Below are 27,835 nucleotides of genomic sequence, written 5' to 3' on the forward strand. Positions count from 1 at the left end.
GAATGGTAATTCCGACTTTAGAGAAAATATTTAAACAGCCCAATTACAATTATAACATACTTATAGCGAAGAATTTGACTTGGAATAAAAATTTACTCAAGGCTGGTTTCAACCTTGAATGATAGGAGATTGACAGCTGTCATTTATTTCATAAAAATGCATATATTTATGCATACTTGTACGTATTCTTTAGATTGACGTGTGAACCTAAACATCATCAATTTTCTTCAGTCCATTACTTGAATAACAGAAAGGCACAAGTAAGCATTTTATTCAGAGCACTTTGTACATTGTATATGTAAACCAAACCAGAATAGGTGGTGTGACGTCAAAATAATCAATTTTTTGGTTTTTAATACAAAAGAGTTCTACATCATGTCAGCTTCCATTAATTACGATTTCTCTAACTTCAAACATGCATTAAAGCTTAACTATTTAGTTTATTTTCAAAACAGCTTTACTACATGTGATAATTTAAACTACTTTATTAATATAAATAAAATATATGTTTGACTTTCCTTCCTCTTTAAATGATAATAAAAATTCAACCCTTGAATTGTATTTATTATATACTTTTTGCCTTTTCTTCCCATTTCGGGATATTTTCAAATGGTTCTACATCACCTCTCTTGAGAAAAAATCTACAGTGACAAGTCATATGAATTGCAATAATCACCTTAATTTAGCCAAAATAAAAAAAATAATTATTTTTTTATATATCATTATATAGGAGAACCTCCTCTTAAGAAACCGGAATATAAAAATATTCAGAGAGGTGGACATCATTACAAATAAAGCAAACATGAAATGCCTGCTGGTTTTGCCCAAATGAAGTCAAAATACATGTAATATATTGCACATTTTACAAATGAAGACACACAGAATCATATTGGAGAATAGAGCTATATGTATGTTAATGCAATATAGAAATGGATTTATTACAAACTAAAATATCCATTTACCATTATTAAATCAATAATCATTGTCAATTACTTAGAATAGATTCTACTAGAACTATTATTTATGAATACTCACATAGCATCATCGGACAAGCAATACACTTGAATTCTAACATCATCCTCATTATCCTCAGATAGAGCTTTTACAGGCCATCTCATTTGATTGGGCACCCCTCTTATCTTAGCCCATAGAAACATTTCTATCCTGAAAAAGTAAAGGTAATTCACACATTTTTAACATCCTTAGCCTTTAAGCGACATACATTTATGGTCTCACAACACTATTTTTCCAAAGGTTCACGTCAAAACATGGCTGAGGCAAAATAATTCCCGAATTTCCCTTCGTTTTTAGGGGTTTTCCGCCAGCGACAGGAACTGTAGTTTTTTATGAGATAAAAAACAACGTGTAAAATGCCTGATTTTCCCACTTTTGTAAAAATTCGAGGTCACTTGAATTGTTTATGCCAGCATACTTGCCAACCTCCAACATGTAAAAACCTGGTCATGACCAGATTTGGAAAGTAAAAAATCTGGTCATAGCGCATAACGACATTCACGACATATTTACTATGCATTTCAAAGGTGTATACAACAAAAATGTGTTAAAATATGTGTGAAATATTTTATTGCAAAGAAGCATTGTAACTAACAGTTGCTGATTTTGAATTGTTTAATACCCTCAATGTTGGTATGTACTCAAAGCAATCAACAGACCGGGTAAATTTACAAGACAGTAGGGTACTTAATTTTCATTATTAAGTTCCAAGCAAAAAAGTGTGAATTTTTAACAATGCTAAAAGCTCTTTCTGAATCAGTATTACTGTTTGGCAGCACAAGAGTCTTTACTAGTGATGGGCAATCGGACCAAAAATCATAATCGATCATTGGAAATAATCGGACACATATAATTGATTAATAATCGATTATAATCGGTATTCATCTATATTGTTAAAAGTGCATGACTTACTGATTATTTATTAATAAATACAGCAGTTTAAATTATTATTTATAAACTTCCTTTGATCACAGTTTAAGTTAATTACATCCGAATTTCAAGTCATGGAATTTAGTTTATATTGTCTCCAAAAAAGAAATGCTTTAAAACCTATTGAAAATACTTTACATATCACTATTGAAACACTCTCTCTATACATAAGTGGTTACTAAAACTAGAGTCATTATGGGAACTAATTCAATATCCTATAATCTTCTGCTGTTTTCTGTAGAGATTTAATTGAAATCACACTAAGCTTGATAAATATAAAAATCTGTGCATGTATTTGAATATTGAAATGCAAGAGTATTTTTCCAGACGCTTGCCATTTTTACACTGTGACATGCTATCTAACTTAATTTTGTTAGGAAAGTTTCTTTTTAATCTGTTAAACATTGTAAACTCCAAGATACTTGACATTGTAATTCCTGAGGATGGATAAACAAATCGATCTCCTTTATTTGTCAGAGAATTGTTACTGTTTCCATACAGGCAATCAACTACCGCCATTTTGTTTTTCTTGTTTATAGATCGGGTTTGACCTGCAGAAAATAAAATCTGAACTTTAACTAACCAAAATCCGGAATTTTTTTTCTGTTAGCGATGTCGGCGACTTGTATTTTGAAATCGATTAGTAGCATCGTGGGCCTCAGAACGATAGATAATCGATAATCGGCGACAATCGTTTCATCACTAGTCTTTACTAAGGCAGGTATGTCAAATTTTGCTTCTGAGTGCAAGTTTTTTTTTATCATTTATTATTGTCTCTAAAAGTATATGAGTTTCTAAGATCACACTTCTTCTAAATGTTATTTTTTAAAAAGCTTCGGATTATTTTATGTATGGAAAATAAAGTCGTTTTTGGTTTTGATTCCGCTGGCCCCGATAAAGATCTCTTCCTTTTGGAAGCCATCGCACTTAATAATTTAAACCCTCGGTTTGTTAAAACAACTCACGATAATAATTAAGCCTAACAATTACTTAGCTGTAATAGCCATCGGCATTGTTTACGTAAATCCAAGCTCAGCTTGAGTTCATAACTGGATGTCCAATGCGCTACATTTTTTCCGAAACAAATCCGGAAATCGGGAGTTTTTCGGTTTGTTTGACAAAAATCGGGTGAAAACTTGACCCGCCGGGTCATAAAAAATAATCGGGTGGAGGGTTGAAAAATCGGGCCAGTTGGCAAGTATTGATGCCAGTTGTTTCGACACGGGTGTGAACAGGCTAGGACATGATTTTCAAGCACATGTGTAACTTTGATGTAAACAAACCCCTTGTGCCTTTGTGGATGGCTGTGTGTTTTTTGCTACTAAATTGGTTAGGAACAGTTGTTTTAAAAGTTGTAAAGAGGGATTTTCCCAGAAGTTTGTTTTAAACTTGCTACCCGTAACTAAAGTTGCGTAATTCTGGTAAGAATATATAGTAAAAATTAATAGTGGTGTGCAACCTGAAGGTGACCATCATGTTGGCCTAGTCCTAACACCTGACACCGCCCCCCCCCTCCTGTTATCAAGTTGTAAAAGAGGTATCTCCATTTCCAATTATTGTTAACTTATGGAAGTGAAATTAATTGTTTTTATGTTCGTTTGTTTTTTTTTTTTTAAATCCCGCTTTGTTAGCCAAATAGATTAAACATGCTAAGAAGTTCTCCTCTATAGCATGTATTGTATATAATTGTAAAAAGTTACAGAAGTTCAGCCTACTCTGAAATTATAACAGGGGTGTGCAATTACAAAATTTGGCCAATAGCAAGGGAGTAACAAAGTTACTAGCCCAAAATTCGAAGTTACTAGCTAGACGATTGTCGGACATGTCGACATTTCATTTTATAAAAGACCTAAATTTTAGGTACATAATGTTTTCTCCTATATGATACTAGTATATAATTATTAATATAAAAAATATTTATTATTAGGGCCCCGCAAGGATTTGCGGGTGCCCTATAGTAATCACTCTGTCCGTCCGTCCTTCTGTCCGTCCGTCTGTCACTCTTCCGTCCACAAATTTCCTGTTTTTTTCTAATAACTTTTTTTATGGTTGCCCAATCAAGTTCAAATTTGGTATGGTAGTTCAGTAGGCAGAAATACATATTTTGATGCTAAGTTTGTTTCTCTATGTCTTCTGGTTTGGAGCTGGGATGGTGGGGTAGATTCCTAACTATGCATAAGAAGAATGGGCAAAGAGAGATAACTGCTGAGAATGAATGGGCAAAGAGAGATAACTGCAGAGAATGTATGGAAGGCTGTGCAATATTTGTCCTTTGGGATTAATTAACCTTCCACAGGAAGAACATCCTAAGCTTTATCTTTATCTGTCACATTGAGAATAATTACTGCACTGCCTGTGTCTGCAAATGAACTTTGTTTTGAAGTTAAGGTCAATTTTGAATGATGTGTAGTATTGTGTACATTCTTTGAAATATGGATTTAAAATATAATATTCATATTTTATTTTGGTTAAAATACCGTACACAATGACTTATAATAATTTTATTGAATAGAGGCAAAGCCTAGGTATCATTGCATTGGTATCAATTCTTTGTTTTTTTAACAAATTTTATTTCATCCCATGTTAACCCACTTTATCCCATGGATATGACTCATTGGATATTTTTTGGATATCCCACAGTTGTGACTTTACAATGGGATTTGCCTAGGCATAATGAAGTAAAATAATGTAGAGTTTTATAAACAGTGTAAACATTGATTGCGGTGTATAAAACATGGGATAAATAGAATCTCATGATTTGTAGTATAATATGATTTTTATCCAACTTGTATGTTTTATCCCCTCACTAAGGCTCAAGAAAAAAACACTTTAATTGTTGGATGAAAATCATATCCAACTACAAATCACGAGATCCTATATATTCCAGTTCTTTACATCTTCTGCCGGGCATTTATTTTTCATCATTGTTAATACATGTATAAAGAGGATGGAATTCAAAGTTTTTTTCACTTCTCTATATTAATTGTCATAGCGGGGCCCTTCCTGACTGGTCAGTTTTCTAGTTACTTTATGTTTTCTGCAGTATAGTTAAAAAATATTCAACTTCATTGCTATCTCCGTGCTACACACTTTAGTAACAAAATTGGTCTGGGTGTTTATGTAAGGAATCCCAACTATAACATTGTGAATGTAAACAGACTCTATAAAATTAATGCAACTATCTATGTGTGCATTGATTTTATCCTGTTGAATTTCCATATACAAAATGCAACTTTGCATATAATTATGTAATAATGGTAAATTTGATTAAAAATAATGGAAAATGCAGAAACAATAATGCAAAAGATGAAATTCAATATTTTTTAATCCACTAAGCAATTCACTTTAAAATGCATTTATGAGAAAAGTAACTGCGAAAGTTTAATTATATCTCTGTACTGCATCTCTCGCTCTCTCTCTCTCTCTCTCTCTCTCTCTCTCTCTCTCTGTAATAAATATTTTAAAGGCCACTAAATACAGGTTAAAGAAATGCCAATTCAACACAAAAGGAATCATTCCACAGTGAGTCACAATGTCACTGGAAATAGTTGCACAGGGAACTTTTAATGGAAGCCATGTGCAGTGAGGCGTGACTATCTCATATGGCCAACACTGTTGGTAAAACTTCAAAGTGTGAAACTTACAGCAGTGTTTGTATAGAAGCTACTCAGAAAAATGTAGCACCGGAAAAAGATGTGCAAGAAATTTTTCAGCTATCATGACACAAAAGGAGCAGATTGTATGCCTTTCTGATAACAGTGACATACACTTTTCCTACTAGGATATTACCAACATATTTTGCCAACTCTGGTTATGATTTACTAGCCCAAGGGGCTAACACAGTTAAAGCTGCTTGGTTCGATTTTTTTGGTTATTACACCATCAAAAATTTTTCCATACAAACCAATTATCTTTGAAAGTTATAGCTTTTCTCCTAATTACTTCAGCAGAATCCATCTCCTTTAAAAGTTAGAAATATTCGAAGTAAATAAAATAATTTCTTTTTTGGCAAACAAAAAACAAATCAAAATCATCATGGGAATGTTTAGAAAAGGGAACCGTTTGGTTTCGTCCCCCAAATGACTGGGTTTATTCAACCCACATGTATGCATCGATTGTAAACAAAGCAAATTCAGAAATATTAGCTAACAAAACATACACAGGTTAATTTTAATTTACTTGAACATTACAACCTTTATTTATAGCGAAGTCAAAGTCGTAATACAACCATACCGGTCTCGACGTCAGGGGTGAATTTTAAGATGTGTTGAAATAACGTCATACCCTTTTATTTCGTATGTTTTGTTAATAATGTACATAATTTTTTTCAATGAAATTTGGCTTAATTGATTGGGAAAACTACTGCAATGTGTCTTCTTAGATTACGATCTCGCACCTTTAATGTGAAGATGATCGACTTCGAGTTAGACCCTCACTGTTAAAGGAATTTATGGGGGGCAAATTTAGTTACCATTTGTAAACTTTTTGCAGGCCGACCACATTCACACGGTAAGATTGGTAGCACGGGAATTTCTTTCATTAGTAGGGTCGTAAAATGGCGGAAAACCCCCTACACGCGAATGTGAGAGATATTTCGGGTGTAGCTTTGCCTCTTCAGTTGGAAATAAAAGGAAAAACTTTAAATTTCAAGTCAGGGGAAAGTATTTAGGTATTTATCGGATTAAAATAAATACACACTCTGTAGTATTAAATGATAAGTTTATGTAAAAATTCTATGTTTAAAACGCAGAATTAAATGTACATGAGTCATGACAAAAAATCCTTAGAAAAATACATGTAATTCATGTTAATGAAATCGTTATATATTTGTTGACAGCGTTTTGCACATTTTATCATCCGTGTGTATAGTAAACACGCATACATTTGTATAATAATTTTACAATCATATTTACGCGGAATGACCTATTTCAAAATCAGTATAAAGTTCCTTTCTCATTTGTCTTCCACTGATTGAATTTCTTTATAATTTAATCAGATGTCGATGAAGGTAAAGAAGAGTTGACTGGTCTTATACCATTAGATGAAGTCCCAGATGACCCCAGATATTTTTCACTTTTATCAACGGAAATGTCCACATCCCTGAAGTGGTTTTAAGGAAATTTGAAGAACAAAATAAGTAAAGACGAAGATCAGAACAATAACATGGTGACAGCGTGTGTGTGTAAAGCTAAAGGGGTAACACACATTATTGGAAATATACTAGTGAAGAAAGAAACTTTCTTATCATCAAAGATTTTGAAAGATTAGGTTAACAGTAAATCAAACATAAAGTTCATTCAAACTATGTCAGTTTACCAAATTGTATATATTTTTTTTCATGAACTACTGGTCGCCGCTGGCTCTGTCCCTGTGTAGGATTACGTTTATCTTTTTAAAACACAGACAAGTCCTGCCAGCTTTAGATATACCTATGCGGTCTTTCATGGTTTCATGGTTCTGTAGCTAAAGGTTGTAACACATTAAAGATAGAATAACTACAGTTCAGTACACAAGTAATTAAAAAAACAACCAATAAAACCCCTGTACAATCGTCTTTGTTTTTCTTTGTTGTAAACACTGATATAATTTGTTAGATGTACGTATGGAAGTAATGCTCACTAGATATCCCTAATGTTACAACAATACAAAAAACGAAGTTATCATTTAACAGGAATTTGGCATTATATTTGTAAAATGATGAATTCAACTTTATATGTAACATGCCTAATCAAAATTTGTGAGTTAATTTTAAGTATCTGTTATGAAAAAAACTGGGACAAATACTAGTTCACAAACTTCCGTCAAAAATAACCAAATCTGTCATTTGACAGGAAGTTGACATTTGTTTCAAACAGATATACACCATATGACATACCTAAACAATGATGTATTCAAATTTATACCAAATGAAAGTTGCCGAAAAAATGAAGGTTCCACCCCTCTTTTGAAGTGAGGACATATTTACAATAAATTTTAAATAATTTCTCTTGATTTCTAAGAAAATCACTCGGCATTATTCTGTTTACATAAATAATGAAGTAACACCTTTGTCAAATTCTATTTAATGAAAATCTAATCCCTCAAATTTCGAGAGTGGTCCGTTGTTGTTACTATACAGAGAAAAAGTCTTAGAACGTTTGCCAATTCAAGAGCATCGCGGTAAAATTCTTTGTGAATTCGGATATCACGTCCTTGGAAAGTTGCCAGTATGTCTTGTCAGTTTTTCCTTTAAATTCAAAACTTGGGCCAATGTTGCCTCAGAATTCCTTGAAGAGGGGAAAACCTCCGTTATAGGATGCCAAAACTTTGCTCAATGAGCACCCTCGATCGTTCTACATGGGGTTGCGTTAAATCGTTGATGAGCGTTTGTATGTGGATTTAAATTTGGCGTCATTAAGAATCGCTTTCAAGTGTATCCTGAATCGCCCAACAAAATTCCACTGTGTTCACTGCAATGTGGGTTTTCAGTTCTCTCATCACTAACACCATGCCCAGATATTTCTGCATCTTTTGTTGATCCAGTTTCTGTCAGCATTTCTTCTTGCACTGTAGATTCATATAAAACTGCATATTTGTATAGTTCAAACATACGAAATATTCATTCCACAAGTATATGGTAAAAAAAATCAGTCAAGATTGTTGTTATATACTAAATTTGCTTTAGCTACATTGTGCTCACTAAAAAAATTTCATATACCAGTGTTTCATCACACCTTACTTTTACTGGAACTAACACAGAATATACAAGATATACACAACAGTTGTCTCGTGTGCCCAGGTGCACGTTTATGTATATCTAATTAAAGTCTGTTGATTGTCCAACTTAAGAAAACCCCTGGAACTTACACAGAATATACAAGATATACACAACAGGTGTGTCGTGTGCCCAGGTGCACGTCAGGGTTTCTAAAGGCGATGAATCTTAGTATATACGAGTATACGATAAGTCTAGTGAATAAAAGTTAATTTACATTTGTAATTCATTTTCAAAGTATTATTTCCTAGCTCTGTGTTTTAAAAATGTTACGTCTACAAATTAACGATACATGTATGTAAAAGTAAAATCTTGAGGTGAATTAATTAATGTACTGGTGATCATAAATAGGGGTTAATTATTTAAATATATGTATAAGGGTAAATATGTCACATACCCGGCCTGGTACATCATACAATTATATGTAAAAGTATATGTATACATCATTTGCAATTGCCACATGCAGTAAATACGTCACCGGTAGTTGGTAATATTGTTTGTTATAGAATTGATAGTTTAAAAATGATGTATACAATTAAATATTTAAACATACTGGAACGGCGCCGCGATCATGAAAACCGGGAAATTACAGGAAATTGAACAAATACCCTAATAGTTTCAATGCATTTAATAAAAGAAATGATTTCATTTTCTTTCTAACATTTTTATAGCTATAAATTAGATGAACGTATTTCTACTCGGTTTAAATTTATTAACTAAGAAAGCCTACTACTGAGCCTAACGGTTTCCATTTAGGTATAATATATTTTTGGTCACTGAAGACAAGTTCCGTATTTCATTCTAAATACGTACATGCATGTAATTTATAAATTAGATAAAATGATTGTTACAAACTGAACGGTTTGTCAAAATCTTTTCAAGTAAACACATTCAATACATTGATTCAATACCCACTGATATATATATATAGGATATAAAAACACTTTTAAATATATAAGTTACCGTGGCGCAGAGGAAGGGTGGTGATGCTAGTAAACAAAGGGTACCGGGTTCAATTCTCACCGTGGGCGGCTTTCTTTTGTTTTGTTTTTTCTCTCTAGAACAAAAACCGTTTTTAATACCTTTCCTTTCATAAAGTTAATACATTTTGTTGGTAAATTAAGCACAATATTGAATTAAATTTTTTTGATGGCTTAAAGGTGGCTTAAAGGTAGCTTAAAGGTGGCATAAAAAAGTTTGGACATTAAGGACCTATAAGTTATCCTTAAAGGTGGCTTAAAGATAGTCTTTAAGCTGCCTTTAAGCCATCTTTACGCTTTCTTTAAGCCACCTTTAAGCAACATATATAGCTTAAAGGTGGCTTAAAGATCGTCTTTAAGCTACCTTTAAACACATTTAAGCTATCTTTAAGGAGAACTTAAAGATGGTCATTCATCCTGTGTTGGGCTTTAAGATTTCTTTTTTCCATCTTCTGTAATAAAAAAAAAAACAGTTATAAAAGATTGCAGTTAATTAATGTCATTATCAATCTTGATTTTAAACAGGAACGTAAATCTGTACGTGTAAATGTAGTAATATATACTGCATCATGTGTTAAGTATTTTAATTTGCTGCTATATAACGTCTTGGACATAAGCCATTAACGAAAGTTATTCTAGCTTGACGTTTTACTGATCAAAAATGTCAGGAGGTACATGTAACCTTCGACACAGCGTGTTTTGCCGTCCTTAGGCTGTTCTGATTTTTCAAACTAAAGGACTGCGAACGATAGCATTGTCTAACGGCCTACAAAACGGTAACTAAAAGTCGTTTTTTGAAAGTTGTCTAATTAAAGTTATTTTTTTATAATAATGTAAACATTTATGTATATTTTCATTAAATATAAATGATTTGGTCAAACAAAGCGAGATAACTTTGTGTTTTGGGTTAAAATAGCTCATTTTATAATAGAAAATAACGGAAAACGGAAATGATTTTAAAAACATCCCCCCCATCCTCGCTAGCCAAGGGTTTTCGGTCCACTTTGCTCCCCATAAACCCTTGGCGGATGTCATTAAGAAAAACTCGGTGATGTGGTGGCGCTATCTAGCGAGCAACTTGAGTTGCGCCCCTTGCATATTTACATTTTAATCGAATTAAACAGCAGGTTATATACACACTACGGCATTAATACAACTTGAAAACATGTTGACTACCGAATATTGGAACATGACATAATTAACGATGCTATTAAATACGAATTAATTTATAACCTAGGGAAAGCAGGAATGTTTTATTCATAGTGTTTTGTAAGGATCTGTACCGGGAGTGAAAAAGTCACCGATAGCTTTCATGCCATAAAATCAGGTATCGTTGTCGTGAATATTGCGGACCAAAGAAATTAAATAAAGCAGAGCTCACTGAACCTTTAAAAGCAATAACCATAAGCAGGAACGTATATACTAACGGGATAGGCAACATTTGCCATGTTTAATTCCCATGCTATCACGCGAGCCTTGACAAGTTTGTAGAACTATAGTCAATCCAAGTAAAATATTTAGATTATTAAAGCGATCTGGTTTTACCATCGTTGGGGAGGCACTGTACTCAAGAACTTGTGTCTCAACTTGTTAAAAGCACCGAATGTTTTACCAAAGATCACACATGTGTTTATATTTACAATCACTGCGATTGGATCAGCTACTCGCAGCTGCAGCCAATCATAAAACGGAGCTTGTCACCGAGTTTTCGTAACAAAATCTGCCAAGGGTTTATGGGGAGCAAAGTGGACCGAAAACCCTTGGCTAGCGAAGATGTCCCCCCCCCCCCCCCCCCCCCCCCGGTGAAACAAAAATTCCTTTTGAGGGGTTTTAATTTTGGTTATTTAGGATATTTTTACCAAAGGGTTTGTTGTTTCATGGGGGGGGGGGGGGGGGGGGGGGAACATATGTCTACAGACCGAAATACATTCCAAAAAGAAAAAGAATTGTAAACTTTCGAAAACTAATTCACAGATATGAATTAAATTGAAGTTTTACTTTAATACATATCGTAAATATGTTATTAATAAGTTTTTATGCACATATTGGCCGCTGAATAAAATTTTCCTCACTCATAGAGACCGATTTCAATGAATTGTTTTTTAGTCTCCGCGTTAGCAAAACTTTTTTTTTTAAATAAATAATTTTATTACAAATTTTGTTTTGATATAAATTGATTAGGATTTTACTATACTTTTTAATAGAAAACTTAGTTTTTGAATATCTGACAGAAATTCCGAAATATTTGGATGTAAAATGTAGACAGGAAACGGGCGTTAGCGTTCTGAGTTCTTTGAAGCATTTTTGTGTAACAATGACGTTGCAGGATAAACAAAATATGTGTACTCTGATTTTTTATTAAGTAAATAAAATCAGTGATAATAAACCAAATACATATACTAAAGTGAGGCGAGAGTAAGTTTTAGTTGTACGGATCCGTCGACCCAATTTTTTCCGATTTTGTAAAAAGAAAAAATCGTATCTTTGGAATTTTTTCCCCAGAATTTTCAAGTTTGTCCGATCTTGGATTTAAAATCCGCAAAACGTTTGACAAAGTAAGCTTTTAAAATTAAGTGTAAGCGTCTTTATAACATGGATTATTTAAGATGGAGGTCAGCCATGCATGGTTTGGCTTAAAAGTTGTTTTATGAATAGCAAAGAAAATGTTATTCTGAGTTTTTTTAAGTTTATGAAGGTTAATACCAATGATTGCATCGGGCTTTGTGTTAACAATGAACTTGAAACAAATACAAAGTACACAGTGGATAGTCACTTGCAGTACTGGTAGCAAAACCAACTAGATGTCAGTGGGTGACATCTCAAAATCGGTGAAATTGGACTTCCTGACTGTCACTACAGGGCAAAGGATCAACTTCCTGGTACTTCTTGTCCTGTCTTGTCCAGGGAACCTCTCTCTGGAGTCGATGGTTGCCTAAAACAACTGGGTAGGAATCCACAAACAGATATGCTCGAGACTTATCGTACGGTTTAAATGGGCTAAATGAGGTCCCCAGGTATTATGTGAAATTTAAAAGTTGCAATGCTTGATTTTTTTTTAAATACATAAATTTGTTTAGGGATATCAGATAAATAGCAGTATTGACTTTTGATTTGATGATACGTTTTTATATATTGTATCATGAATTCGCTATCCTGTATCCTGCGTCCTATTCTTTCCTATTCAGTGTAAACGTAATGGTTGGCGGCACTGTTAATATGAAGTTTCATATGTTGCAAAAGCCTACAAAAACTATAAGTAAATGAATTTGAAAATCTCAAAAATGAAGTCCTTGATAGCTTGTCAGAGTGAGTTAAAGCAAAAGATGTATCTAAAATTTCGTATTAAACGACTGAGAAGCCAAATGAAAACTAACTATCCTTATGTTTTTAATAAAGCAGAAGTAAAAAAGGAATTTAATATATAGCACGATGCCATCCTTTGTTTGAAATTGCCGCCTGGGGGTTTTCAGACCCAGGAGGGAGGGAGGTAAAAATAGGAAATTTATTTTCTATTTGTTGAAGAATTAAAGCAGTGAAATGTTTATTACTTTTCTTTGTTCATGTCGAACAGGAAAAAACACACACAAAAGAGTGATAAAAAATAACACTCAGTGAACCAAAACTGATAGCCAAACTTTAAAGCTGCTTGGTCCGATCTTATAACAAATTTTATGCACGCTTTTAAACGATGGCTATGCTTAGTATACGTATAATAATAGACATTGCAGTAGCTTTACCCGTCAATTATGCCAAATTTCAATGAAGACAAATACGTACAAAATTTGCTAACAAAACAAACGACATTACATATGTAACAGGTACCGCGTTATTTCGCCTCATGTTAAATTTCACCCCTGACGACGAGACGGGTATGGCTGTATAACGAATTTGACACCGCTTTAAATAAAGGTCGAAATGATCAGACAAATTACAAATAAACATGTGTACGTTTTGTTCGCTAATATTTCTAAAGTTTGCCTTTTTTACAATCGATGCATAGCATGCGGGTTGAATAACCCCAATCATTCGGGGGACGAAACCAAGCGGTTTCCTTTTCTTAACATTCCCGTGATTCATTTTGGTTTGTTATTTCGTTTGCCCAAAGAGAAATTATTTTATTTACTTTGAATATTTCTAACTTTGAAAGGAGACTGATTCTGCTGGTGTAAATAGAAGAAAGTCCATAACTTTCTAAGATAAATGATTTGTATGAAAAAAAAATTTGATACTGTAATTACAAAAAAAATCGGACCAAGCAGCTTTAAGATCTTGTTTTAACAGTCTATTTCATAGGGTTTCTTCTTGGAACTTCTAGCCCTTTTTTTGAGACAATTCACACAAACTGGAAGAACCACGCGGATTTTCTTTAAACGATTTTGGTCCTTTTGAACATCAGCTGAAGCACAATAGCAGCAAAGATCTTTTCTTGTGCCTTTGGCTGCTTCTGCATAATTAATATGCAAACTCCCTGTGCATTTCAAACACTTTTCCATGAAGAACATCACCTAGAACAAAGAAACAATACTTCATTGAATCACATGCAGCAAATATTAATTTTATTGCATCAATTTCCTAAAAATTGCAATATTAAATAAATTGATTTTATATGTGACGTATTTAAGGACTTATCGAACTGACGGACCACGTTTATTTCTTCTTCTATATCAGGATAAAAAATCTCTGACCCATGTAGTTTTGATGACAACTGGACTGATATCTCCCCCCGCGTGGCCGTTTTCAATCTCGACATGTCCGTCTTTTCCATCTCCAATGCAACCTCTGTCAGTATTTGCTTCCACGTGTCATCGCTATCAAAACTGCAATTCTGTTGCTTATTTTAAGTTCACCATTCAACTGTATGGATACGCACACCGGAATGGTTGATGAGTCTTCAGGACTCGTACGTTTTCCACCACTGGCACCAGCCTTCATGTTTGACATTTTGGCGCGTTTGCGAGAACCTTCGGATCGCAATATTATAAATACTTCAAAGGAAACGTTTTATTGATTTAGTGTGTTTATAAATATTATGAGGAGATTGAACCCGATAAAAAAAAAAAACATTTGACGAACGAACTATTTATTAACCTGTTGGTTCAACGATACAAAACAATAAAAAAAACTGTTCTTTATATTTTGCCAATAAAATTTTTTCAGCGGGAGTTATCTAGATGAGGCGGACGGCAATTCCAAACAACAGTAATTTTGTTATGGACCGATCAGTATGTACTGGTCCCTGCTGATAGAGCAAGAAGCATTTCCATCTACTTGCTTTATCTACTGCCAAAAATTTAAAAAAAACCCACATCACTTACCTCTTCCAAATGTTTTTCCAATGAATGTAATTAGAGACAATTAAAACGAAATACTAAATGATACCAATGCTATAATTTTTGAGAGAAAATAATCAATATGAGGCATAAACGGCATGAAAACAAATGAACTTGGATTTAATTTTTTACCAGAACAAGAATTCGATTTGCATGCTATTGTTTGTTTCAATTCATTACATTTTGATATAATATGATATCTTCCATATTTTTTTTTCTTTTTAGTGCATGATATACTAATTCCTGTTGCTGAATGTCTTGTGCATGTAAGTAATTGAGTCACTCAATATTTCAAAAATTGTATTGATATACTATTTCAATGCAGGCTGTCTAGAATTGAGTTAAACTAGAAGAAACAAATATAATTTACGACCATGAATTTGTTCCTCCTTCTCCTCCTGGGGTGGGGGGGGGTGGGGGTGAGGTGTGAATATTTAAGATGTAGACACCCCCTCGCCGCCAGGAGGAAAGCACGAAACCCGTCCCAAAGAGGTATTGTTTTATAGAAGCATTTAAACTTTCTTTAGTTCTTTACCGTGTGTCGCATTAAATACACCTTTTTATGTAGAGTAACTTGCAACTAATTTGTTTGTAGAATAGCTTTATTTTATGTCTTTGCTGCATACAAAAGGTAAAGATGATATTGAGGCTAGGGGTATGACCCCACTTAAATAGGCACTATCCGCCATATTGCTCTATCTGTAGCGCTCTCCCTACACCACTATATAAGCCACATACAACTTAACAGTTCAAAGTATATCTTTACAGAGGTCTCACCTGTGTGGACGTATATCTTGCTTCGCCGTGTTACTCGGTCAACTATCAAGCTTTATGCCCTTTTTCAAACCAGGAGAGTACTCACATCAAAAGAAATGGTCCCTGCATTTTTTTCAAATACAATTTGCACACAAATAAGAATTAAATGCATAACTAGTAGACTAATTGTTCACAGAACAATTAGAGGTCTTTCCACCTTAATATTTTTTGATTACTTCCTAGATTGCTCAATGAGATATAGAAAAAACTTATTATATAAACACATAAATTTATTCTTTATAGAAATGGTGAAAATGAGATTGTTGATACTCAGTGGAGCATCTGGAATCCGAAACTTTTGAATTATTACATTTGAAGCATCATAATTATGCATTGTATGTTTGTAGAATGTGTGAAATAAAAAAAAACCCAAAAAAAACCTTATTATATATGTTATTTTTTGTAATAGAAATTGAGAAAACCACAACGCAAAAATCGGAAATGGCAGTTTTACAGAAATGCTCTGAGTAAACTTTCGACAAATTACTAGTAGTTTTATTTCTTGGAGATGGTTTAGTTTTTTTCTCCTTTTAAAATTGCGTGAAATATGCCCCATTTGTCTGTGTAACTATTGTCAAATCTATTTCATGGTATTTTCAAAGTTGGCACATGTACATACTTTTCAGATAAAAGAAAGTGAGCGCACAAGATTGTAAATTTGCAGGAATTCTCGACACGAATCAATTGTGATTTAATGTCTATAACCTCGAAAGGCTATGTCATAATATATTATGTTGAGAGTCGAAGTACATGGCTATTCCGGTCATTAAAAAACCCACAAGCTTTCAAAAATAACAATGAGAGGTAAACCGATAACTAGTTATATTGGAAATGTTAATTCAAACATATCTTAATGAAGTTATATTATGTATATCCTAAAAAACTAGTAATAAGAAAATAAAATAGTGTTCATACAGAATATCTAGAAATCAAAAACGACAAATTAATATATACCGGTATATTATAATTCAACATAATGTTATAATAACAAACATTTAAAACAAAAAAGCTTTTATTTAATAAAAAGACCACCAGTTGGATTTGAACTCAAAACACTGCATGTTTGTATTCACTAATAATCCAGTACGAAACCACTGAGCCATGCTATATGAAGGTACTAATATGTAATTATGAGGCATGTGTGCAACTTCGCTGGATTATGTTAGGTTTATAATTGATATATTACGGAAGGTAACTCCATTTGCAACATGTATATTATCTCATTTAGTTGCCTAGAGTTATGCCTCTTTGTTTACATTTTTCTGTCGCCAAACTTTGCTAAAGCATTTCAGATTTATATATCTAGATGCATATCTTATTGTGACTAATTGAATTAGGTTATACTGATACATCAGATAGTCATACGTTTGGTCATTGTCATCATATATTTGCTAGGATGAATTTGTATGTGTGTGTTTTTGAATTAGTTTATTTACAATATTTTTTCTCTATTTTTTGTAGTAAATCGTCATTCGTCATTCGTCATACGTCATACGTCTTTTGATTCATCTATCGTCATACATCTTGCATGTATTGTCACCCTCCAAAATAAAATAAAGACGCATTCACAAAAGTGACCAAAGTTTCCTCATTTCACTGGCCAGTACAATGGATGTAAAGTCCTGTTACGAACAACACTGTCATATCAATGGACTTTGTTTTTTATCCTTCAAAAAATAATTTTAAAAAGTACATAATTAGTCATCTCTGGGTCATATCTCCATCTTTTTTTTAAAAGCGACTTTTTCAATGTTGAAATGTGTTATCTTTACACGTTTCAAATTTGTGGAGAGAAGACCCAGAGACAACAAAATCATTTAAACACAGTTGTAAATAAGTAGGATTTTGCATAAATTGCATCGTGTTGCTATATTTAGACCCATATTAGGATAAAACCTTTTGCATTACAAATATTTTTCCACTAATTCCACATCCAACAGAAACCAAATAACGGTTATAATTCGAAAAATGTTTAAAATTAATTGATGAAATTTTCACTCTCCTTGTGCGCCCGGATTCCTGCCGAATGTACATCTTAAGCGCCCACTTTCTTTATGCTTTATGTACATGTACAACGTTGCATGTAATAAAGACATTTACTTATAATGCTGTAAGTGATTTTTTTTCAGTTTATCTGCATTACTTTTAATTTAAATAGCATAGGAAGTAAAACACCTTATTGACACGACAGATCTGCCTTTTAAGTTTCTTTAAACCGATATACATACATTCATTTTCTATGTAATATTTGCTATTTAAAGCTTTACAGAGGCTTTTTCTCAAACTGATATTACACAATGCACTTATAAAATGAGTTAACATTGAAAATTTACTGATGTATGCCCCGAAAACCGGATAAAAATAAGATATTGTGACATTACGGACTTCTTTCAAAGATGTCCTTTAAAAATAAACAAGGGGGGGGGGGGGGTAAAAAAACCCAATAACAAAACATTGAGTATTCAAACCATTTATAATAATAATAATAATAGGCCTAATAATAATACATGTAATAATAATAACAATCGTGCGCGGATCAGAGTGGTCACGACCCCCTGGAAAATGAAAATTTATTAAATTTACATAGTAAAATTAGAGCAAATATGCCTCGGACCCCCCCCCCCCCTCCCGGAAAACGCAATTATCCTTTGGACCCCCCCCCCCCCCCCCGGAAACATTTTCTAGATCCGCGCATGATAATAATAAAACTAATTCAATGATTCAATAATTAAATTGCGATGTCCCGCAAAGAAGTGTGTAAACAATTATATTAGTGACTGAGAATGACTTAATTATTATGTTTATATAATAGAACAATGTTTGATATTCAAATAAAGTATATATACTTAAAAGAAATATGTTTATTTAATGTGAAACTAGGGTTGGCAAAACAAAAACCGGAAATCGAAAACATAGTCGATTTCTCGGGACTAACGTTTCATTTACACCGGGGAAGGAAAATTGGCCATTTTTTATGAAGCATAGAAATACAAATGACTAAAAAAAGATGCCTTTTGGTATCTTTAAAAAAAAAAAATAGCCGCAAAATAAGGTAAAGGCGAAATAGGACATGAGGGACATATTTTACACCGACCCCGCCGTTGGTTGGTCGGATGGGGTCACGTGGATTGGCTGTGGCGCGTCTTCATATTGCGCGTCGAAGTTGCAGTTGTCTTCATGAAACCTGGGATCTGGAAACAAGAAGTGGCAATGAAAGGACATTTTGTTTTAAACTTGGGATCTAAAAATAACAAGAAGAGGCAAATATTTGAAAGCATTTAAAGGACCTTCATGCATTAAGCGGTAAGTTTTCAGTAGATATTCCATCGTCAAAATGATGTCCTTCGAGCCCGGTTTAACGATAGAATCCGTCCCATATACTCGCTTCGTAGCAAATAAAAAGAATATATTGCGCTCTATCTCGCTTAAAATTTCGTATGAATAGTCTCAAATATCTACAATATTGCTCTTTTATAATCCCATTTTACCACATTAACTGTTAAATTATGTTTGAAAATTTGGTGTTTACGGGGGTGATCATGTTAATGATAAAATACGAGACATTCCGAATGCAATTTGGCAAATTCAAATGTTAACAAAATGCCTTGTTACGACTTATTTAAAAAATATTTCGTAGACTTAACTACATATGCATGTTCAAAAAGGTTTGTAATTTATAAAAATGTGTTATTCCCCTGAAGATTATTTTTTACAGACTTTAAAACGACGCGAACCAGATAAATTGCAAGTATATGGGATGAATTCTGTGACCTGAGCGTAGCCTGGTCTCGGTAAGATTATTTTTTCTAACTTTGCAGCGGCTGCTTACATTTCTTCCACGAAGGACAGTCTCCTTCTTCCAATCACTTTAACCCCCTCCCTGAACTGGTTGCCTGGAAACAATGTTTCCAGATGGTGGCGGGAAACAGAATACAAGTTGTCCTGCATTTCGACCAGGTTGCTGTGAAATAAAAAAAAAAACAAGTATAAGATTGGAATTAGCTCAATTTAGAGACTATGAGGTACACATATTTAGTGCAAGTTTCAATATATGAACACAAATCTGGATTTTATACCATTGGATTCACTCTTAAAAAGTTTTACTATACATTTTTAAAATAAGAATTTGAATTAAGAAAAACTATAAATATTAAGTAATACAATTAGTCAGAATAGCAAGTAAAAGGCAATCTCGTTTAGTAATTGGAATCGTAACTAGTAAATACCACTAATACAATTACTTATGATTTATTTTACTCATCAGTTCTGCAATTACTTAAATGTATATACAGATTGGTTATTTATTTACTCAATTTAATACTTATTCACGTGCAATGAATATGTACCGTGCGGTACTACATGGACAAGTACATCACACATATGTATAAAAGAAAGAAAATTTGAAATGATACTAAATATAAAGCTGTATAATTATATTATTTAGAGAAAGTACAGTTGTTCTCAACAACCCAATAGATTTGTTATCATTGAATAGAGTACAAGTTTAAAAAGATCACCGTTACGATTCTATACAAAATTGAAACTGTGGAACTACTACGATTTCTACTGCGTTTAAAAACGGACTGAAACAAAAACTTATTAAACTTATATTTTAGTTTTAAAAAGGAAAAGAAAGTGTTAGTGTTTTAATTGATCAAACATTTTTGTTGGCGATACTGATTTTTTTTTTGTTCTTAATATCAACAAAAATCAACCGTAACAATCGCATAGGTCTAAAAATTGCGTGCCTTAAAAAAATTTTAAATTCAATTTTCTATTTCTTTTTCTTTAATTCTCTTACGTACATCAATGAATATTTTATTCTTTATAAGTTTTATTCCTAAATCCTCCTTTTTTCACAGGTAAATACCGCGTGTTACACCGTGTAACTGTCCGTGTTGCATTGCGTTGCAGCGTGTCGCACCGTGTTTTTTCTCGTTTCGAGGCCGTAATAGATAACAATAGATCAAAGGCACCGACACTTCCACGCTGAGCGTGGACTTTTGAACACGGTGGTCGGTGTTTTTGTCGGGATACTCGTGAGCTGTACTGTACCTTTCGAAGCATACGGATGTAATTTCTCCCTCAAATGGCACTGGAGCATCTTCCTCTACAGTCTGTAAAGTATGGAATTAATTAATGATATTATCTTAATATGATTATTAGTTCTTTCTTGATGATAAAACTTTTATTTGATTTGGATGAAATAATTAGAATTCCCATTGATAGTGTTAAGGTGAAATATTGAAGATTTTTATGGAAGAAAATTTGGTCACTTTGGTTATTTTACAAAGTATTTTTACAATAGAAATCAGCAAATAAGACCTAACACAAAAAATGGTTTGTTTCCGCTTTCATGCTGAAAAAAAGTAGGGTTGGTTGGTCTCTATCATTCATGACTATTAACACTACTGGCTCTGAAAAGTACTGAAAGTGCCATTTTTTACTGATAATTTCTGATATTTACTGATATTGAACTGTCAGTGCTGAGAATTGCTGATATTTACTGATAATTTTACTGTTGTTACTGATAATTGCTGTGGGTTCTGATATTTACTGATATTTACTGAGGCTTTTGCTGTGAGTTCTGATAATTGCTGATATTTACTGAGAATGGCTGTCGGTACTGAGAATTACTGATAATTACTGATATTTTTTCTGGGACCAGGAGAGGTAGAAAAATGCCAACAATATGATTTTTTTATAGATAAATGTACATGTACATATCTATTTTTCTTTATGAAAGCAAAATAATTACATTTTACTACTTTAGACGACATCACAGACACTAAACACTTTATACATGATTAACTATAATTTTTAAAACAACTCTTTGTGCTATTTGACAAGTATAAGGATTTAAATTATTTTCTTCATTCGTTAATTATCGGTATTTATTATTTATTAGCAATAAAGATCCTCATATTTTCTCCAATTCACCTGCGATAAATCAATTTGATCGGCATCGGAATACCGATAATTAGGCTTAAATAAAATAACTGTGAAGGCCGATTATCTATCAATATTTATTTCATCTATTCTCTCTGAATCACAAAATTACCAAATTTCATTAGTTTTCGCACTAAGAGTAACTGCGTACAACTTGGAAATTTGATTCATTTAGACTTTATACTTTTATGCACTAGTATTTTAACACAGTAGTCTGTAAACCACTGCGCCCCTCTCGAATGACACTTATATTCTGCAGAAATATTACACATTATGTTCATTAAAAATTTGGGTTTGTTTTTTTTTTTACTTATATAAATAATCATATCCATTAATTTCTGTACTTTCTTTACTTTGATGACCAAATTAAAAAAAAAAAGCTCAACCAATATTATGAATAAACGCCCGATTCAACAGCTTTATGATTAATTTTAAATACCGTACAACAAGACTCTTTCAACAGTTTTATTTATACACTTTTTGTTGTCTATGATGTTTGAAAATCATTGCCAGTATAATTTTGATTAATCTTGTTTCCCTGATCAATAAATAAAAGAAACGAAATATTAAAAGTGCTACTTTTATTAATTTTTATACTCCATATATCTAATAAATAACATACATGTAATAGAATACATCACGGTACGTGTATCAATTCTCTTACAGCCAGTATGAATTCAAACAAGAAACAGAGAAAAAAACCAAAACAGAAGACAATCATTTTAAATAAAATGCAGCAAGTATTTGAAAAGTATACTATTGCGTGAATAAAAAGTAAATAATAATCACTTCATTTGTAAATGGCTATGGTACATAAACTATTCTTAAGTTCTATGATTAGCAAGTATATGTACACTATCAGAAAAATGAAATCAATTAGAGATGACCGAGTCCTACCCATGTAGAGGGCATCTCAACAACAAGATACGGCGTACGCACCATCACCTAAATTGAATTGCATTTTTCATTTTCACTACGTAAATGTTCATTCAATAACTGTAAAGTCACAGTTGGTTTACCTTTCAAACCCTTTACTTATGAATATTAATATGAGTAAAATATTATATTTTCTGTTGTCTTTTGTAGTTTCACACTTCACTTTAATTGTTTTTCAAAATTGCATTTCCTAAGTGATGTTATATAAACATGAATATTTTCCATCTAGACACTTGTGACATTAAGTAAACTTTATATTTTGTAAACATCATTTGTCTGAATACAAACATGTACCTACCTACCTACATACTACATTGCTGCATGTAAAATTATACATTAAGGCTTCATGTACAGATTTTTGATATCGGCATCATTTAACACAGATACGAAGTTGTCTTTTTGTACATACACTAGTGGATCACTAATCAAGTTAATGTGAACAAGTCTCTGGAAGAGAACGGTATTTTGAAATTTGCACAGTCCATCTTTCCTTTCCCCCAATGGGAAAACATCTACAACAGCCCATGTCTGCAATGTACAATTCACATTATGCTCGAGAAACATCCTCACTTCCCCGAACTGGAGGTGGCCACTTAACACTTTCACAATAGAGGAGTTTTTTCTTGAGTTGTGATGTTTTGTACAAATCTTTCGATCTTCTGAGCTGTATGAGTATTTCTCGCTGGCATATTCATTGAAGAAGAAGATGTTGATTTTCATTGAAGTCTTGTAGAACTTTCGCATATGTGCAGACATAGCCTCTGTAAGGATGACATCCTTGTCCTGGGATTGGCTGATCTGAAAAGTGGTGACTTCAGGCGAATGTTGGACTCTGTTCATCACTTCATCGGCACCATGCGGAGGCTTGTATTTCTGACTCATCACCATATACATACACCAGTCATACACCTAAAATGCATATTGTAATGTGTCAATGAAACAAATCACATTTTCGCAGCAAGTAATGTATAATGGAATCACCATGATCATTCTGAATATTAGTAGATAAAAAGCTTACGAGATACAATTTACCTCTGATATATATAGAAAAGCTAATCTGTTGAAGAGGATGCAACTCTCTGGAATTTGCATGATTAGAATAATCCAACTCAACATTGTCAATGAACTCTATTAACTCCTGTTATATCTCAAATAAATAAATCCTCTTTAATTAAACAGAGAGTTCTAATAAAAAATAAAGAATGCGAAAAATGTTCAAATTTTAAAGCTAAAATATTGGTTTTCCTTTTAACTACTATATAATAATTTTTTGTAGAAAAATTTACATTTAGATTTTATGAAGAATCAGACAGATAATTTGTTGACTATCCAGCCTCCTTAATACTGCAATCAAACTGCTCTCTCAATAATGAACACTCATCCTGCCTTCATAAAACTTGGAGGATCAAAAGTCTGATCATAACACAAGTACTCACAACATATGTCTCCATCACAGTTGCTTCTTCAGCTCCTTTCTTTAAACACTGTCTATTAATCCATCCATTGGCCCTTTCATAAGGAAAGAGCCATCTCCCATACAGAGGACCAAAGGTGGGGAAGCCATCCACGACATGATGCAGCAAATGAGTGACCAGATTCTGTTCAAAACAAGAGGTTTTAACATTCAGATCAGATGTATATTATTATTTTTTTTTCCTAGTTAAAAAAAATTAAAACAAGTACTGAAAAAAAAACAACGTAATTATTGAATATTCTCAGGAAAATAATCTTTAGTAAACCTTTAAAATATTACCTGCATGGAGAGGGGGAAATCTCGTTCAAATAGACTCAAAGCTGAGTGTGCATCTTCCTGCAACTCGGGAATATCTTCTTCTTTCAACTGCGGTGAAACCATTCTCTTGATAATATTCAAGACCAATAGCAGGGTTTCCTCTTGTTGCTTGGGTAAAAATCCGTTGATACACAAAGCAAGAGCACCACTTGTTACAAACTACAATACAAAATACCTACATCATTACACAAACTACAAAATTTCATAGAGGTACACTTACGTCACACCTTGAAGTTATTTATTTCCACTCTGAGGTGTGAATGGCAGAGTCTTTTCAAATGCATTGAGTGTACTTACACATTATCCGGTTTCCCACTGCCAGTTTTGATAGCTTCTGAGAATGCTGACAATGTCATACGCTCTGCTTCCCCACTTCTTCTTCTGTTAAACATATTACTTGAGCAAGGCAAATTTGGGCTAACTCTGCATAGAGATGGGGATTGTCTTTGATTTGCAAGCACACCCTTTTTGCTTCACATAACATATGTAATTGAGTAACAGTTGGAAGGTGCTTTTATTAACAATAAGACTATTATTCGAAGTCAATTATCTTCACATTAAAGATGTGAAATCGTAACCTGAGAATGTGGCTAATAAATTAACCTGTTGAACACTCTAAACTTCAATAGTTATGAACAGAATAATTCATAATATATTATAATTGAAAGTTGGAAGTCAAAGAAAATTTTGTTCTTGGGATATACGACTACATTATGCAATGCAGTCGATCGCCATAGAAATCATCAAAGTACTGCAAGTGTCGAGAGATTTCTTATTTCTTTGAGAGACCATAATAGTTCACTTGACTTGCAGACTATAATATAGCGACATATCTGCCTCCAAAAAATATATGCGCTTCTCAAAGTTACACTTAAGTGCGTTATTGGGGATTTTATTTATTGCTAATTGTATGAAAATTGATAAAAAAAAAACCCTTTTAATTGACGTTGTGTATAATGAGGTTGTAATGCAACTTAATTTACTTACAAGGTTAGCTACAGCCAGTGGAATACTAATTTTAGGTGAACAATGAATACCCAATATATTAAAATACAAGATAAATAGTTTCGAGAACTATAATACTATGCATGTGTATATGAAGGTTGCACCCTCATTTGTATGGCTGTAGGTGGGGAGGTAAAGGTGTATCGATATACATACAATGGCTGCACATACGGATTCCGGACCGTGGCTACAGACGATACAAATGATAATCTTTTAATACATCAATGCGCAGTTTGATTTAGAAACTGACCAGTTTCATAACTTCTTCGAATTTCTCTACCACGGACTGTCTAATTCCTTCCCAGAATTCCAATTTACGCAAGCGCAATTGAAGTTTTTTTTCAATTTTATAAATCAACCCACTGACATAAAAATAAGGATTTTGCATATTACATATTACATCGTCGAGATAGGTAATATTCATTTCTGTAAATAAGGTTATTTAATTAACGTTACATAGCGGTGTCTCTATGAAACAGCAGCATTTGGTGTGAAATTTAGATGCTCGCTTTTGCATAAATTCTCCCGCTGACCTTTTTTTTTTTAGCTGATTATATATTATTTTGAATGTCCAGGTCTACTCGTATCATTAAATAATATCAGATGACACACATTTCCCTATATAAAAGTTCAGAGATGCCATCAATTTTGACTAATTACTAAATTTTGTCAGCACGTAACAATTCTAAACTTGCACATAGTCTTCAAAAATTTAGAAAGATTTAAATAAAGAAGTTATCTTAGAGAAAAGGTTACGTGTTTTGTAGGCGTGTTCGGTTTGAATAAAAATACAATTTCTGACATGAATCATGAGTACATACTGTTTATAACAATGCTTGCTACCCTTTGAAAATTTAATTCGCCATTTAACATCTCATTTTTAAAAAAAAAATTTTAAACGATTAAACAAACCGTGTTCGACAAATAGTTTTCCTAAAACATTTTCTTCCTTTTTTCAAAACATGTTTGATATACAGGCTTTCAATCACAACACGTTTTTATAACAAAAGCAGAACTGAAAGTTTAGTCATTATAATCGTTTGACACCATATCACATATATTTTCAACCCGCAGCAACAACGGAAGACCTACTCGTGGCTTTGCCACGAGCTCTGCTCTAGTTTTTAATTAAAACTATAAGGGCTTGCATTGTGCACTGGTTTTTTTTTTCAATATGTCATCATTTTAATTATGTTAATTAAAACTATGTGGGTTTGCATTGTGCACTATACCCTACACCCAAGTCATGTGACAGAGAGATTCTGCATGTGCAGCGGGAACTTTTACCGGGCACTAGATCTAGCGCAGTGGTTACACCATGGTGGACATTGCTCCTATACCGCGTTTGTGGTACCTAACCATCTGGTTGGTTTTCATTCAAACGATCGATGCTTTCCCTCAGAAGTGTGGAATCTGCATCTCAAACGGCGACGGGGTGGCAGACTGCAAAACACGAAAACCGTGTGTGCGGGTTTTTACCCCGAGCGGGGACACTGTAATTCGGGAGGTTTTCATTCCATCATGTACTCAGAAATTATACCCCCGGGAACTTCAGAGTCTGGCAAGAAGACTTGGAAGGCCATGCTATTTTAATTTTTTTGTTGTTGATTTTTTTTTATAATTAACATAATATTTTAGGAACATTTGCTTGTTCTTGTTAAAAATAAATAAATTTACCTTGGAGTTTTCCGATATGGAAATTGTCCCATCTTCTTTTTGAGTGAAACCCTGATCCATGATCGACTTCTTTACCAGGTTGTTCATTTTGGCGATATTTCCCTCATTGGTGAACAAATCATGCACTCTCTCAAACTTTGTTGAGCTTGCTAGGACAGTTGTTGCTCCAAAGTTGTCGTAAATTAATTTGAAAATTAAAATAATTATAAAAAATATTTATTAATCAAATGTATATGGTCTGATACCAATGCACTGAGAAGAATTGCTATAGTCCAACAACTTTCTTGCTCAATATACATACTGTATTGTTCCAACTCACACACAGTGACACAGACATAAATATAAATATATATCTATTTTTTTTTGCAAGTCATTCGTGTTAGTTAATGTAACATTAATGTAACATTAACTAAAAATTTAAATTTATGAAATTTAATTTTACTTAAACGTCTTATTATACATTCGATGATAGCAAAAGGACGTATGGCGTATGGATGCTAAAGTTAAAATTTGTGTTCCTGTTTTTCTTAAGATTTGGTATACAGATAAATGTATATTGTTTTTGAACTACTGTATTCTTAATGTCTTTAGTCTTGTCAATGTGGGAACTTTCTGCCATGATCGTCAAATTTGTTACAGTTCAACCGATCTT

At 33.1% G+C, this 27,835-nt stretch overlaps 1 protein-coding gene across 1 annotated transcript; it reads right to left on the minus strand.

The window, feature by feature from the left end:
• Positions 1-23,812: 23,812 nt before the first annotated feature.
• Positions 23,813-24,681, minus strand: LOC128172788 (uncharacterized). Its single transcript, XM_052838536.1, has 2 exons — positions 24,463-24,681; positions 23,813-24,307 (listed from the first exon to the last, which is right to left on the minus strand). Exons 1-2 carry the CDS (start codon positions 24,562-24,564, stop codon positions 24,098-24,100), a joined length of 312 nt encoding a protein of 103 aa, XP_052694496.1. The 5' UTR covers positions 24,565-24,681; the 3' UTR covers positions 23,813-24,097.
• Between the last annotated feature and the right edge of the window lie 3,154 nt (positions 24,682-27,835).

Source organism: Crassostrea angulata, chromosome 2 (assembly GCF_025612915.1).
Source record: "Crassostrea angulata isolate pt1a10 chromosome 2, ASM2561291v2, whole genome shotgun sequence".
Taxonomy (NCBI): Eukaryota; Metazoa; Mollusca; class Bivalvia; order Ostreida; family Ostreidae; genus Magallana; species Magallana angulata.

Bases quoted from the DNA above. Each gene is read 5' to 3' on its own strand.
- LOC128172788 (XM_052838536.1), bottom strand. From the start codon at position 24,564: ATGGTTTCACCGCAGTTGAAAGAAGAAGATATTCCCGAGTTGCAGGAA. The intron at 24,308-24,462 runs GTAATATTTTAA...TGTTTTGAACAG, and splicing joins ATTTCCCCCTCTCCATGCAG to AATCTGGTCACTCATTTGCT.